Below are 14393 nucleotides of genomic sequence, written 5' to 3'. Positions count from 1 at the left end.
ATGATTATGATACAGACTGCTGAATCTGGAGTCAGGAGGACTTGGGTTTCCTGCTCCTTAATATCTATCTTAGGCAAGCAAGTTGCTTTACTTTTTTGTCCCAGTTTCCTCATTTGTAAGGTGGGGGATATTGTACTTGATGATCCTTAAGGTCCCTTCCGGCCCTAATTTGATCATCCTAGTAAATTGTATAACAAGATCATTCTAGTTGCCACATCACTACCAGGGGAAGGAGGGGTCTGAATTTAGCCAACACCTTTTTGCTGCTCTGTTTTCTTCAGCATTAAAGTAAGCACCAACGCTCATGGAAAAAAAAATGGAAAATTCCGAAAAGAGAAATGGCTTTAGTGCTTCTAGTTGTAATCCTTCTTCATCACTTTATAAAATTGTGATTCTGGACATCTTCCAGGATTTTTTTATAACAGATTTTTATTGATCTCATTTCTTTTTACATCATCTGGATTTCTCCTCATATCCATTACTCCCCCTTTTATAGAGCCATTCCTTTTAACAACTGATTTTTTTAAAAGAGGAATGAAAGGATTAAAAACAATTATCAAAACAAATCACATTAGGAGGGAAAGGTTTTTAATGCCCCACATCTCTTGACTCCCTTCTTCTCGCCACCACCTCTGCAAAAGATGTAGGAGAAATGCCTTCTATCTCTGTCCAGCTAAGCTTGTTCTCTCTACTTGCTTGTTTTCTCCATTTAAATGGTTTCAGTCTTTGGGTACATCGTTTTCTGGGCTTTTGCCTTTGTATCAGTTCATTTTAGTCTTTACATGATTCTCTGTATTCCCCTTTTCCTACAGCACAATAGTATCCTATTGTATTCATGGACCACAGTTTGTAAAGATATTTCCCAACTGAAAAGGCATCTCCTTTTTTTCTAGTTCATCACTAGTACAAAAAGTGCTAATGTACTTATCTTGGGATATATAGAGCTTTTTTTTTTTTTTCAGTGACCTCATTGGGGTATATTCCTAGCAGTGAAATTTCTGCATCAAAAGCTATACTTCCTGCTCTTTTAATATTTTCTATATATACTGGCACCTCTAAATACACAAGCAACCATTTCATGATGTCCCTGATGATATAGTTTATTTCTTGTAGGGGCAGCTAGGTGGTGTAGTGGATAAAGCACCAGCCTTGGATTCAGAAGGACCTGAGTTCAAATCTGGCTTCAGACACTTGACACTTACTAGCTGTGTGTGACTCTGGGCAAGTCACTTAACCCTCATTGCCCTGCAAAAAAAAAAAAAAAAAAAGTGATTATTTCTTGTGTGTGGGTCTTCTCCAGTACAATGGAAGTTCCTTGAAGTCAGGGACTATTATTTTTATATCCCTAGCACCCAGCAGGGTGCCATTCACATAGTTGGTGTTACTTAATAAATGGTTGTTGAATGAATAAATGAATCCTTAGTTGTAGGCTGCCTCTGTCCACATATTTACACCAACTGTATTTTTTCAGTTACTTGCACGTATAATTTCTGCTGACACGGTGTGATCCATAATTCATAGCCAGAAAGTATCATCAGGAGAATATGATTTGTAAGGAGGTGGGGTTTTGTGACAAAAATAAACTCAAGATCATTGAACAAGCTGTCTAATTCCCCAAACTCAATCTACCCCATTTCCTTCCTCCATTCTGAGCCTGACTCATAATGCATGGTGGTGTTACTCAAAAGACTGCTCCTGATCCCTGTGGTACTAGGTATTTTTTATCCATTCAGTTTTTTCTATCATTGGTGGCTGTGGGCATCATTGAGCACACCTTGTAGCATTCTGGACCTTAGTACAATTTTTTTGTCATTAGAAAACAGGGATATTTTGAGCAGGAGGTTCTTAACCTGGGGTTCATACTTCTCATCCCTTTCCCTCCAAGGGATCAGTGGATAGATTTCAAAGGATCTGTGAACTTGAGTTAGGAAGAAAAAAAATCACATTTTTATTTTAATATCGTTGATTTCCTTTGTAATTATATGTGTTCTCTTTTATGCATTTAAAAACTTTTTTTTTTTTTTGCGTGTGTTGGGGTCACAGGCTTCGCAAAACTGCGTCCTCCGTGTACAACAAAAGGGTAAGAGTGCCTAAGCTGGAGAAACTTGGGATCTCTAGGAACATCTTTTGCCGTTGGACTTTGTGCAGGACTTCTTTACGATACTTGTGGACACACCTTTGGCAAGCGTATGACTCCTGACTTGATGTTTTATTTGATCCTGGCAATCAAAGGATTGTTGAACAACATCATGTCTGGAATTTCAGCTATCAAAAAATCTTTATGATCTCAGGGTATAAAATGGAGGCACTGGAGGAGAGCTGTTAGGGCTGGGTTATTTCCCCCCCTTCTAATTAAAAGCTTTTTATTTTTTTGTAATCAGTAAACAAATAAAGCTAGTTCCTATATTTTATGTATAGTCAGGAAAATTGTGAGTCAGATTTCTCATTTTTTCCCCTTTTATTTTTTTCTACCCCTGAAAGAAAGGAAACAAAAAGGAGAAAAGAAAGGAAAAATAGAAAGAAAAAGCCTTGTTACACACATGCGTAGTCAAAACAAATTCCCACGTTGTCCGTATCTATAAAAATTACATCTCAAACTATACCCTGAATCTCTATCAGGAAGTAGGTTAGTGTAGTTCATCATGAGTCCTCTGGAATCATGGTTGGTCATTCCATTGATCAGACTTCCTAAGCTTTTCAGAGTTGTTAGTCTTTATAATATTATCTGAAAGATCTTAGTGTCATGTTGAAATTTAATAGCTTTAAAACTGCACTAAGAATTTTGGAACACCTCAGATTGTTGTCATACATTGTATGAATTGGTCCCCATTTCTCTCACTTTATTCTGCAACAGTTCATACACATCTTCCCAGGTTTCTCTGAAACTTTCCCTTTCATCATTTCCTACAGCACAATAATCACATACAATTATGATAGCCTGTTGGGCCCCATTTCATACTTTTATTAAAAATATCTTTGATCTGAACAGAGATTTTCAAAAAGATTATTATAGTGTTGAAATGGTAGATATGAAGATATTAGCCATTCATATCTTTTCCATTTCTGTTCATTTGCCACTTCTGACATTTCCTGCTTCTGTGACATTGGGGCAAGTCTCTGGGCCTTAATTTCCTCATTTGTTAAACCAAATGACCTAAGATTCCTTCCATCTCTGGATGTTTGGTCCCCTCTCTCTTTCTCTCTTCTTCACCCCCTTCTCCCTCCCTCCCTTTCTCTCTTCTTTTTCCTTATTCCTTCCCTCTCTTTCTCTATATCTCTGTCTTTTCCCCATCCTTTTGTAATAAAAATTACTATCTGATTTCTTACAATATTGTGTAATCTCCGGTAGTAATCTTCTGTATGTATTTGTTTCACAAGCCCCTCCCCCCAGGGCTTCATTTCTTTCTACTTCCTCATATGGCTTTATCAAATACTAAGGTGAGAGTCCAAATGCAGCTGTTCCACTGTCATTGATAATGAGACTAAGTCTCAGAAATACCAACACATATGTTCCATTTTGTGGCCTTTAATTTTCCTTCCAGTTTCATCTCTGAATGCTTTGGGGAGTCAGTCTGGCTTAGTAAAGTCTCACACCAAGCTTTCAGCTTTCTTGTTTTCCCCTTCCACTGCTATCTGATGTTTTATGAATTGATACTGCTCCTAATCTTCCTTCAGTATCATCCTCTTTCAGAACATTTAGCCAATGAGCTTGTGCCCTTGACTACCATGTCTCTCTGTACTTGGCAAAGAAAACATATTTTGTGACTGAGCTACTTTCTGGGCTTATGGTGGCCTTTGTAATCATTTTTTAGAAAAGTAATAATAGTTCACTTTTATATGACACTTTTTCAGATTCTTTTACTCAGAATAGCCCTGTGAGCTAAGAAAGTATTGTAGGTATTGTTAACACCCATTTTATAGGTGAGGAAATTGATGTGCAGAGCAATTGAATAATATTCTTTTCCAGGCTAGAGATTGCTAGCTAGTGTCAGAGCTGGGATTTGAACCCAAGACTCCAGACTCCATTTCTTTTTTTTTTTTTTTTTTTTTTTGCTTCGCAATGGGGATTAAGTGACTTGCCCAGGGTCACACAGCTAGTAAGTGTTAAGTGTCTGAGGCTGGATTTGAACTCAGGTACTCCTGAATCCAGGGCCAGCACTTTAACCACTGCGCCATCTAGCTGCCCCCTAGACTCCATTTCTTCTAACAGGCTTTCAGAGATTGAAAGCAATGAAAAAAATATTTGGGGGTGCTATTTCATCTCAGTTCTTTAAAAAAGAAATTTTAATTGTGTTGAAGTTCTGTAGCTAATTTTAGATTTTAGAATTAACCCTGGTTTATTAAATATGAAGCTTAGTTCATTTTTCCCATTGGGTGGGCTGTATTCAAGTTATCAGCACCATTAGTCAACAGTAGTCAGTGGTAGAATGATTTATTCTTGGAACCCTGTGTGTTCCTGTTGAATCATTTATTTGTGCGACCAACTTTATGCTGTTGTATATACAACTCTGCTGATATCCAGGCTGGGAAAACAACATCAACCTATATTTAATACCCTGGTTTTGTAATACTGGCATTAATGAATCCTTCTAGAAAGAAAACGTGTGATGAATTCAGCTTTCAAGTATGTTGGCATAGGAGGTGAAGTTCTATTTTAAATTACACTGTGTGTTTGTTTTCCCCTCAGCTCTAGTCCTGTTTCTGAATGCATTCAGAACGAGTTTCCATAGTGACATCTGGTGGTGGTCTCGAAATCCTGAACAGTATGTTTGGAATGAGAGGCATTCTTGCTTAATAATTCAAGATTTTGTGGTTCTTTGGAATTATTTCCTTATATTATATTAGTGGTTTCCTCCCTACCCACCTCCCGCCAAATGTCACTGTTGTAACTTTAGAATCACACAGCTCATTATATTGGAATTTTTAATAATATTATCCTATTCATATAATAGGCTGGGTCAGATTTTTCTTTTGCAGACAGAGACAGCGTAGTTTACCTGTGATTTTCCACCATTGACGCCTTCTCTTTCCAAGAATGAGATTGTGCCCCTCTGCCTGCCTCCACTGTGTTTTCCTTCCTGCTGGCTTCCTGTTCCTCCTTTCTACGTGGAACCCTTTGTACTTGGATGAGTCAGGCTTTTGCTCTCCCACTGCCTGAGCCTCGGGCTTCTAATTCCATTCAGCCCTGTCCAGAGTCTTGCCTCAAGTCTCTTCCTGTACCTCTCTGCCCAAACTTTCCATCAACACAGTCTAAACCTGATTAGCTTCTGCCTCAGAAATGTCAGGGGAAAAAATAATGAAGAGATACAGATAGAAAAAGCAGAGAAGGAAAGTGCAGACTTGGATATGAAGGAGGCAAGATACAGAAGAGGAATGCATCGAAGCTTCTAGGTGTACAAGAAGATCCATATTTAAAAGAATGAGCATGATAGAGAAGTGTGTGTGTGTGTGTGTGTGTGTGTGTGCGCGTGCACGCACAAAGTAGAATTTGAGGCAGGGTCTGTATGAAAATAATGATAAAATTATGATGGAGAGTATGAGTCTCAGACAAAGTGTAAATGAAAGGAGTCAGGAGAAAAGAAGGATCATGGATTGAGAAATGGGACTAGAAGTAAGGAGGATCATTCTTCTAGCCTTCTCGGTTCACAAGGGTGCAGTTACCCATGACCCTTTCCCTGCTTAAGCATATCCAGTCAGTTGTTCTGTCTTATTGATTCTTCCTCTACTACTTCTTCTTCTATTCATGTAGCCTCACATCACTTCTTACTGGACTATTTCAGTATCCTCCTAATTGGCCTCTGTGGCTCTTGTCTCTTCTGTCTCCGGTGCATCACCCATGAGCTGCCAAAATGCTATTCCTGAAGTGGAACTTTATAGGGTTCCCCGTATGCAACATCGCACCCCACCTCCAAGCTTGAACACACGGTTCTCTGTGCACACCTTCACCTTCATAGATCTCTTGCTTCCTCAGAAGGTGCTACCTGAACTGATCTCTCTCTGGTTATTAAAGTGTTTTCTCTTTCTCTTCTCTCTGTTCACTGTCTTCTTTCTTTCCTCTTCCCTGCCCTCGCTCTCCTCCTCTACCCTTTCTTACCCTCTCCTCCCCATTCCAGATGGCTTCTAAGGTCTCTTCTTACTCTAAATCAGGGCTTCTTTTTTTTATATAATTTAATCCTTTTATTTATTTATTTATCTTTTTGTGGGGCAGTGGGGGTTAAGTGACTTGCCCAGTGTCACACAGCTAGTAAGTGTCTGAGGCCAGATTTGAACTCTGAAGATGAGTCTTCCTGACTCCAGGCCTACTTCTCTATCCACTGTACCACCTAGCTGCTCTTTCTTTCTTCAGAGACCGATAAGGATTAGTGAAATATTAAATATGATTATATTTCTAAATAATTATGCTCTATTCACTCCCTCCCTCATTACCTTCTTACTTGTATGTTAGTCATTTACCAATAACAACTGTTTTAAAAAAGGTTTAAAGGGATTTATTAACTTTTTCAGGAACTGAGTTCTAAGTTGAGCCATTTAGTATTTAAGAGTCCAGGGTTCTTTTCACTGTACCGTTCTGTCTCAGAGGGATAGATTTGAGGATTGGAATCAGTGAGTGTGGCATGATGATTAATTTCCCCCCTAAAACATGGGTTCTTATCCGTGTGTGTGTGTGTGTGTGTGTGTATGTGTGTGTGTGTGAGAGAGAGGGGGGGGGAGGGAGAGAGGGAGAGAAGGGGGGTAGGGAGAGGGAGGAAAGGAGAGAGAGGGGGAGAGGGAAAGATGTACCTCTTTGACAGTCTAGTGAAACCCACGGATCCCTTCTAAGAATAATGTTTTTAAATGCTTAAAATAAAATGTAGGGGATTACAATGGAAACCATTGATATTGAAATACAGTCATCAAAATATTTTTGAAAGTTCCCTGACCTCTTAACTCCAGGGGTTATGCCCCCACTGTGCATGCTAAGGTTCCTTACTAAAGTGGATGCTGATATGTGCAGAGGGTTGGTAGTGTACCAAATTGGGAGTCTAGCCCATTATACCTGGAAAATAACCACTTCAGGAATTAGTAAGCAGATTGCTACAGCCAGCCTTGAGAGATAAGGATAAGGAGGCCGGTAAGGTCATAAAATGTTGGTGGAAATGGAGCATTTGGGAAAACAAAGAGTCACTGAGAAGTAGGGTAGTAATCTAGCAAGAGGCCGGCAAATGCCTAAGGCCAGATAGGACTGAGTACACAGTTAGGGAGCCTAGAACAAGCATATCAGGGCACACAGGGTAGCCAGCACTCAAGGAAGCAGGCTAGGTTTAGGTGCCAAGAAAGCAGCCCAGGGCAGGCCAGAACAGTTGGATAGTGGGCGTTCCAGTGGGCAGATTGGTTTCAGAGTCCAGGAGATCAGCCGAGACAGAATGGTTCTATTGGACATACTTGTGGCTGTTGATTTTAGGAAAGAGTCTGCCTGTTCTTGGTCATGGGATTATGCTACTTTCTGTGTCTGGGCAGGTGATGTTTCCTACTGGTGTGCCAGCAGACCAAGTGAGGCAGGGCTTTAGAGGTGCCATGGGGTCCGGAATAAAGCAGAGGAAGAGGGAGTCGTGACAAAGATGGAAAAGGATTTAAAAAAATCACTGGTGCTGAGAAAGAATGGCTTTTGCATGAAATTTAATTTAATTATTTTGGAATTATTTGTACTTGCTTTTATGGTGATAAAGTACTATATTTTCTGAACATAATTGAAAACAATTTTACATAGCACTGCAACCTAAAGGGAATCTTTCATATTACCCAAGTGACTACTTGGGATTCCTGTCCCTGGATCACTGTGTGTGTGTGTGTGTGTGTGTGTGTGTGTGTGTGTGTGTGTGTGAGAGAGAGAGAGAGAGAGAGAGAGAGAGGAAACCCACTTGCTGGGGTGAAGGGAGGGGTATCGTAGGAAGGGAAGGCTTTGGTAGGTGGAAGAGGCATTGACAATTACATAGTGGCTAATTCTTTGATCTTCAGGTATTCTTACTCTGATAAACTCATAAACAAATAGCTTCTTTCACATATTAACCTGTTAGGAATAGGTTACAAAAACAGCGAAGGTTGAAAGCAAGAGGAAATAATAAAGATGATGTCTGCCTTTGGGAATGATGATGTTGTTGAGATGCTGGTAGTTGATCGACTCTACCAGGGCTGCAGGGCTTATTTTTCACTGGTCTTTATAACAAGAACATTATCAGTTCCATCTTCCCCCCCCCCCTTACCCCCCACCCCATCTTCTTTCTTTCCCTCCCCCTTCTCCCTCCTTCTCCCACACGTAAGTCTTATAATGTACTTTATATACATCTGGTCCTCTCAGTAACATAAATAATAGTCCCCCCCCCCCTTTTTTTTCTAGTAAAACCATTATATTCAGTTAGGTTGGCAATTTGACTAAGACCACGGAGCAAGTAGGTATCCCGGGCAGGATTTGAACTCAAGTCCAGTACTTTTTTCAAGCTGCTCCCATGCTCTAAGCTCTCGATTCATCCTCCAGGTGTCTAGTCCTGAGTCCTCTTGAGTGGCAGAAGGAGCCTGGATATGAAATCCTAATCCCAGCACCATCATTTATTAACCACAGGGATGTGAGCAAATCACTTATCCTCTCAGCTTTTGTTTCCTCCTCTGCAGAGACAGGAATAGCAGACCTATGATTTCCCAGGGAGAGGAAATTCTAGGGAGAAAATTCCCTCCAGCAATGCCAGTGAGCGCTTTCTTTTCAACTTCTTTTCAAAAGTCTTCTAGTTGTTGGGTCTGTACTGTATATCAAGACAATGAGTCATCCAGGACACTGAGGCAGGTGTGCAGTGACTTGCCCAAGGTCATAAAGCCAGAATGTTTCAGGTCTTGACAATTCCTCCTGACTTTGAGACTGACCCTCTGAGACACAGTGCCATTCTCCCTCTCTTTTTGTTTCCTGTGAAACGGGGATGATGACACTGGCTTTAGAGATGCTCTGAGGAAGGAAAAAACCTCCATAAAGCAAAATGTGCTATGTAACTATAAGTAATTATTATCAGAACATATGCCCTCTAAGGCCTTTTTCAACTTTCACTCATGTCTAGTGTGTGGCCCCCAATTGAAGATTTCTTTCACCTATTAGGTATATTAGCACATTCATTAATTTCCCTATCATTAGGAAAGGCTAGGATGTTTTATGTTGGCGTGTTAATTATATTCTATTCAGGGTTTCATGTTGGGGTTCCACCCACTACCGAGTTGTCGTATCAAATTAGAAACCTCCAAAGGCTGCTCTGCTCTGTTCTGTTCCCCCCGTTCCCCTCTTCTCCCCTCCCCCAGCCCCATGCAGTAAACACATTTGTGATCCATTTGTAAAACTGTCTCATTGTGAAACTTTTTTTTTTTGAAGTGGTGAGTAAAGGTTGCCGGCTGACTTTCTGAATGGTGTTTAATGTTTCTTCTCTGTTTTCTCTCCAGGTGTGATAGAGACTGCTGAAAAGTTGGACCGTGAGACTGTCTCCCATTACTGGCTGACAGTCTTTGCAACAGACCAGGGTGTTGTGCCTCTTTCATCATTCACCGAGATCTATATCGAAGTCGAGGATGTTAATGACAATGCGCCCCAGACATCGGAGCCGGTTTATTATCCAGAAGTCATGGAAAATTCGCCCAAGGATGTGTCTGTTGTACAGATTGAGGCTTTTGATCCCGACTCTAGCTCCAGTGACAAGCTGACTTACAAAATAACCAGTGGAAATCCACAGGGCTTTTTTTCAATACATCCCAAAACAGGTATTTGCGAAGTGATTTTTTTTTTTGAAACTTATTTTTATGCATTGTCTTAAAAGCAGAAAACGCTTTTCTGTGCATTTGCTAAATATTCACAGGAAGTATCTCTGATGAACACCAAGTAAGTCTTGTTTGCTTTTTTTTTGTTTGTTTGCTTTTTTTAATGGCAGAGGAAATTGAGGCTTGAAGGGGGGTTAAACCATTGACCTCCGTCTTAATTAAAGCGTCATTGTCTTCATTATTGTCCCTTGCTTTTCACATCCTTGCCCACTGCCATGCATAGTAAAAAAAAAAGAAGGGTATACATTTGAATTTACTTACAACGAACTTTGAGATCACAATGAACATCACATTGGGGTGTGGTCAGAGAGGGAAATAGGCCAAGAGATTTGGCACTCATCTGGTTCTTTTGGTGACAGTTGACAGTTTCATCATTTTCTTGAATACTTAAGTGTCACTCTTTCCATAAAGCTATTTTATAACATTGCTTATTAGGAGAATTATACTTTCAGATGAAGACATTTTATCTTCTGGATTAGAGGCTGTTGCTATTTGGTAGTAGGAGAAAAATTGAGAGGAAGTGTGAGGTGGGTAGCAAGCCAGACTTGGAGTCAAAGAGGCCTGGGTTCAAGGCCTTCTTTTTTTTTTTTTTTAGTGAGGCAATTGGGGTTAAGTGACTTGCCCAGGGTCACACAGCTAGTAAGTGTTAAGTGTCTGAGGCCGGGTTTGAACTCAGGTACTCCTGACTCCAGGGCTGGTGCTCTATCCACTGTGCCACCTAGCTGCCCCTCAAGGCCTTCTTTTGACCCCTATTGGCTTTGTGACTAGGCAGAACACATAACCCCTCCATGTCATAAGAAGCTAAGAATATAGGCTGAGGAGTAGAATAGGTGAGAATTTATTCATCATCATTGCTTATACCATTGAATTCAAAGATCCAGCCTCTGTCCCCTAGAGGAAGCATGCCCTACTTGTCTGTGATGTTCTTTAGATCTTGTTGGTTTTACTCCTACAAAGGGTTTGCACGTCAGCTCACAGTGGGGTATAGAGCTTCTTTCTTTTTGCACAGTCAGCACAGATTTGGGGGGGCATGAAGAGGGGGGAGAGACTTCCTGCTACAGGTCTTTTGTTATTTATGTCACCCATCTATCCAGAAATGTTAACCAGACACTGTGCCATGACAGGGGGTATCACAGTTTATTTGTAGAGAGAAGGAAAAAAATAGCAGATTAATTACCTTCATTTGATCTAAGCACTGAGCAGCTTGGTTGGCCTCACTGCTAGAATCCACATGGCATCATCTCCTATCTTTTAGTGAGCCTCGTGCATCTTCCCAGTAGGTCAGTGTATGAAAGATGATGCTTGTTTAAAAGTCCTTGTGACATTATTCCAAGCCCTTCAGAGTAAGGGCATCTGAAAACGTCTGATTGAGATAGACGAGCAATCTGTTGCCATTTAATTTGACTGTTTACATTTTATAGACACAGAAGTTTTTGCTTAGTCTGCTTATTTCCTAGACTCATTCAGAGAAGCAAGATATGTCAGAGCTACAAGGTGTCTTACAAAGAGAGAAAGCATATCAGAGTGGAAGTAAAAGAATAGGAGTTTGTGTATACACACACACACATATACACACATATATCACTTCTACTGTGTGCTGAGTGCATTTAAAATATTATCTCATTTGATCTTCACCACAACCCTGTGTGGTAGGTGCTGTTATTTTTTACAGTTGAGTAAACTGAGGCAGGTAGATGGTATATGACTTGTCTGGAGTCACAAAGGTAGTGTCTAATTTGAACTCAGATCTTTCTGACTCTTGGTCCAGTGCTCTGCCACTATGCCACTTGGCTTCCTAGATGGAAGGATCAATGAATTTGAAGAGAGAGAGACAGAGACAGACAGAGATCGAGCACACAGTACTGTATAGTAAAGTTAAAGGGCTTTTTTTGGAATGCGAATTTCTTTTAAAATTCTTTTGCAAAGTTGAATTTTGTGTAATGCCAAAATGTAATTACCTAAAGTGAGAACTGTCTGTATGTGAATAATTGATATTAGTGCAACATCTGTTTCCATGTGCCTGTGTCTCCCTGGCAAGATCCTAAATTGAGATTTGGTACATGTTTAATAGTTTCATCCGAAAATATGGATAGTTTTCCTAACATTAGAGTTGACTGTTTCTCATATTTCTTATGTTATTTGACTCATTTAGTTACAACCCATGAATATACTCAGGATTGCATATTCCCCAAAGCTTTGTTCTAATCTAGCTCTTAAAAAGCCATGTACAAGCAGCATAGCTTAAAAGTATTTTCTAGAACTTTTTTGGGGAATTTCTCCCCCCTCATTAGATTTAAATTTATTTCTATTTAAAATCAAAACTAAAAACCACAATAGCAACAACTGATTTGACCATTGAGTAATCGTTGTCGTTTGTCCTTCATTCTTGAAGAGGACCATAGCCATCATGACTTGCACAGAATTGTATTTAAGTGAGGGAGGGCTATGCAGGGTCACCAACCTCACTCTCTCCTCCAGAGCCATTTGGCTCCAGTGGCAAAATATGTATCTGGACAACCAGAGATGGCCCCAGATGTTTAAGGCAATTGGGGTTAAGTGACTTGGCCAGAGTCATATGTAGTAAGTGTCTGAGGTGAGATTTGAATTCAGGTCCTTCCAACTTCGGGACCAGTACACTATGTACTGTGCCACCTAGCTGCCCTCCAATGAGTAATTATTGACATTTTAAAAGATAAATTTTATGGTGGATACATTTTGGTTTTTACGTTGCCATTATTTCTAGATAATCTACACACACCATTTGATTTCTCCCTTGTGCCAAAGGAGTAATTCAGTGAATGTAGCCAATACTGTGACTAAGGTTCGCAGCATTTTGTCTTGCCCAATTCCTAGGTTTTTCACTGAGAGGAGGGTGGTATATTTCATGGCTTCTTATCCAGGACCATTATTGGTTGACAATTACTCAGACCTTGATTTTTTGGGGTTTGTTTATATATAACTTTCTTGTACTAATTTTATGTATTCTTCTAGTTCTTGTTATTGCACTCTGCATCAGTTCATAAAAATCTTCCTGTATTTCTCTGAATTCCTCATTCATCATTTCTTACTACAAAATAATAATTCCTTTGCATTCATCTACTCTACTTCAGCCATTCCAACAATGGGGAAGTTCCCACTTTGTTACTAGTTCCTTGATGTCACCAAATTGCTGTAATGTTCATAGGTTTTATACTAGCATTGAAGAGTTCATAGCATACAAGACCCCTTCATACTCTTTTAGGGGTGGAGGACAGCAGGCACAAGAAAGAGGCTTTGGATGTATTATTGATGTCATCCAGAGGGAACTTGAAGGGATTTCAGTGACCATCCAGTTCCGCCCTCTCATTTTTTTCAGAAAGTGAAATTGAGACCCAGGTGGCAACAGGGAAAGAAAAACCAGTCCTTAGGAAAAAAAAGTTCACTAATGCTCTGCTGATTTTAGCAGCATAGACTGTATACCAGGTTTTACTATACAGTGTCAAACTTCCAACTCTTAATTGTATTGCAAGGTTAGCTGACACAAGTGGTTTAAAGGTTTAAAAATCATGGGGGGATAGCCGGCCTCAGACACTTAACACTTACTGGCTGTGTGACCCTGGGCAAATCACTTAACCCCAATTGCCTCACTTAAAAAAAAATAATGGGGGGAAACCAATGTGGAAAGACGACCAGGTGTTCAGGAGGAATTTTAAGGAAGAATGATGGTGGTCCTTTTGAGCCAAGAAAGAGAGATACAAAGAAGGGAAATAATTACTTCCCCCATTCAGATATTTGTTTACTGCTAACCCAGTTATATATATTATATTTCCCATGCATCTTGTTTCCTTTCTTTCAGATTAGTGTGAGTTACCTAGGGGGATGGGCTAGTTTTATGTGTTTGTAACCTTTCCCCAAACCACATGATGGCTTCAAAATATACCCTCCTAGAGGAAGAGGAGGAGGAAGCAAAGAAATAAAAGACTGTCTGTTGGATAGGATTGCCAGGGAGAATTAGGAAACCTCCATTGTCCCCAGGGCCCTTGTAAAATGGTTGTAGCTCCTCTGAGTTGTCATGCCTTTGAACGGGCACGTGATTTATATTGCTGGGCCACTCCTTTTGAGTATCTACATTTTAACAACTCTCAAGAGAAAACTTCCTCCCGAGAATTCTAAAACACTAACTTCAGTGAGAACAAATCTTCCCCAGGAGTCAACAAGCTAACTCTGGAATAGAGAGCAAATGTAGTCGACTAGTAAGACAGCAGGGGAAGTAATTTGTTAACTTTCACAGACGGGGTTTGTTTTTTTCCCTGATCTTAAGGTAGATGATAGTGGAGAAGAACATCACAGTTAGACTGAAATACATGTTAGGGAAAGTTGTGTATTACATTTCCAGGTTGACTTTATCATATACCATGCTATGGCTAGAAAATACATACCTTTCTTAAATTCTGTTTGCTTTTGGTGAAGTAATAAATAACAAACATGTCTCTCTTAGGGATACTTCAGTGGCAGAACAGAAATAGTTTCACTGTGTCGCACTTTTAAGAGATCCTGAGCCATTCAGCAAAGAATATTATGGTGATGAT

The 14393-nt window shown here is 40.0% G+C and overlaps 1 protein-coding gene across 8 annotated transcripts in view; it reads left to right on the top strand.

The window, feature by feature from the left end:
* The window catches only part of FAT1 (FAT atypical cadherin 1), a 169644-nt gene that overhangs the window by 62393 nt on the left and 92858 nt on the right, over window positions 1–14393 (top strand). For all 8 annotated transcript variants that reach the window (XM_043970380.1, XM_043970379.1, XM_043970376.1 and 5 more), the window contains exon 3: window positions 9454–9768. In XM_043970380.1, coding sequence (XP_043826315.1) covers window positions 9454–9768 — 315 coding nt within the window. The remainder of the gene's footprint in view (window positions 1–9453; window positions 9769–14393) is intronic.

Source organism: Dromiciops gliroides, chromosome 6 (assembly GCF_019393635.1).
Source record: "Dromiciops gliroides isolate mDroGli1 chromosome 6, mDroGli1.pri, whole genome shotgun sequence".
NCBI classification, from domain to species: Eukaryota; Metazoa; Chordata; class Mammalia; order Microbiotheria; family Microbiotheriidae; genus Dromiciops; species Dromiciops gliroides.
Note: the sequence above shows the minus strand (reverse complement) of the source record. Positions and strands in the feature narration are given on the sequence as shown.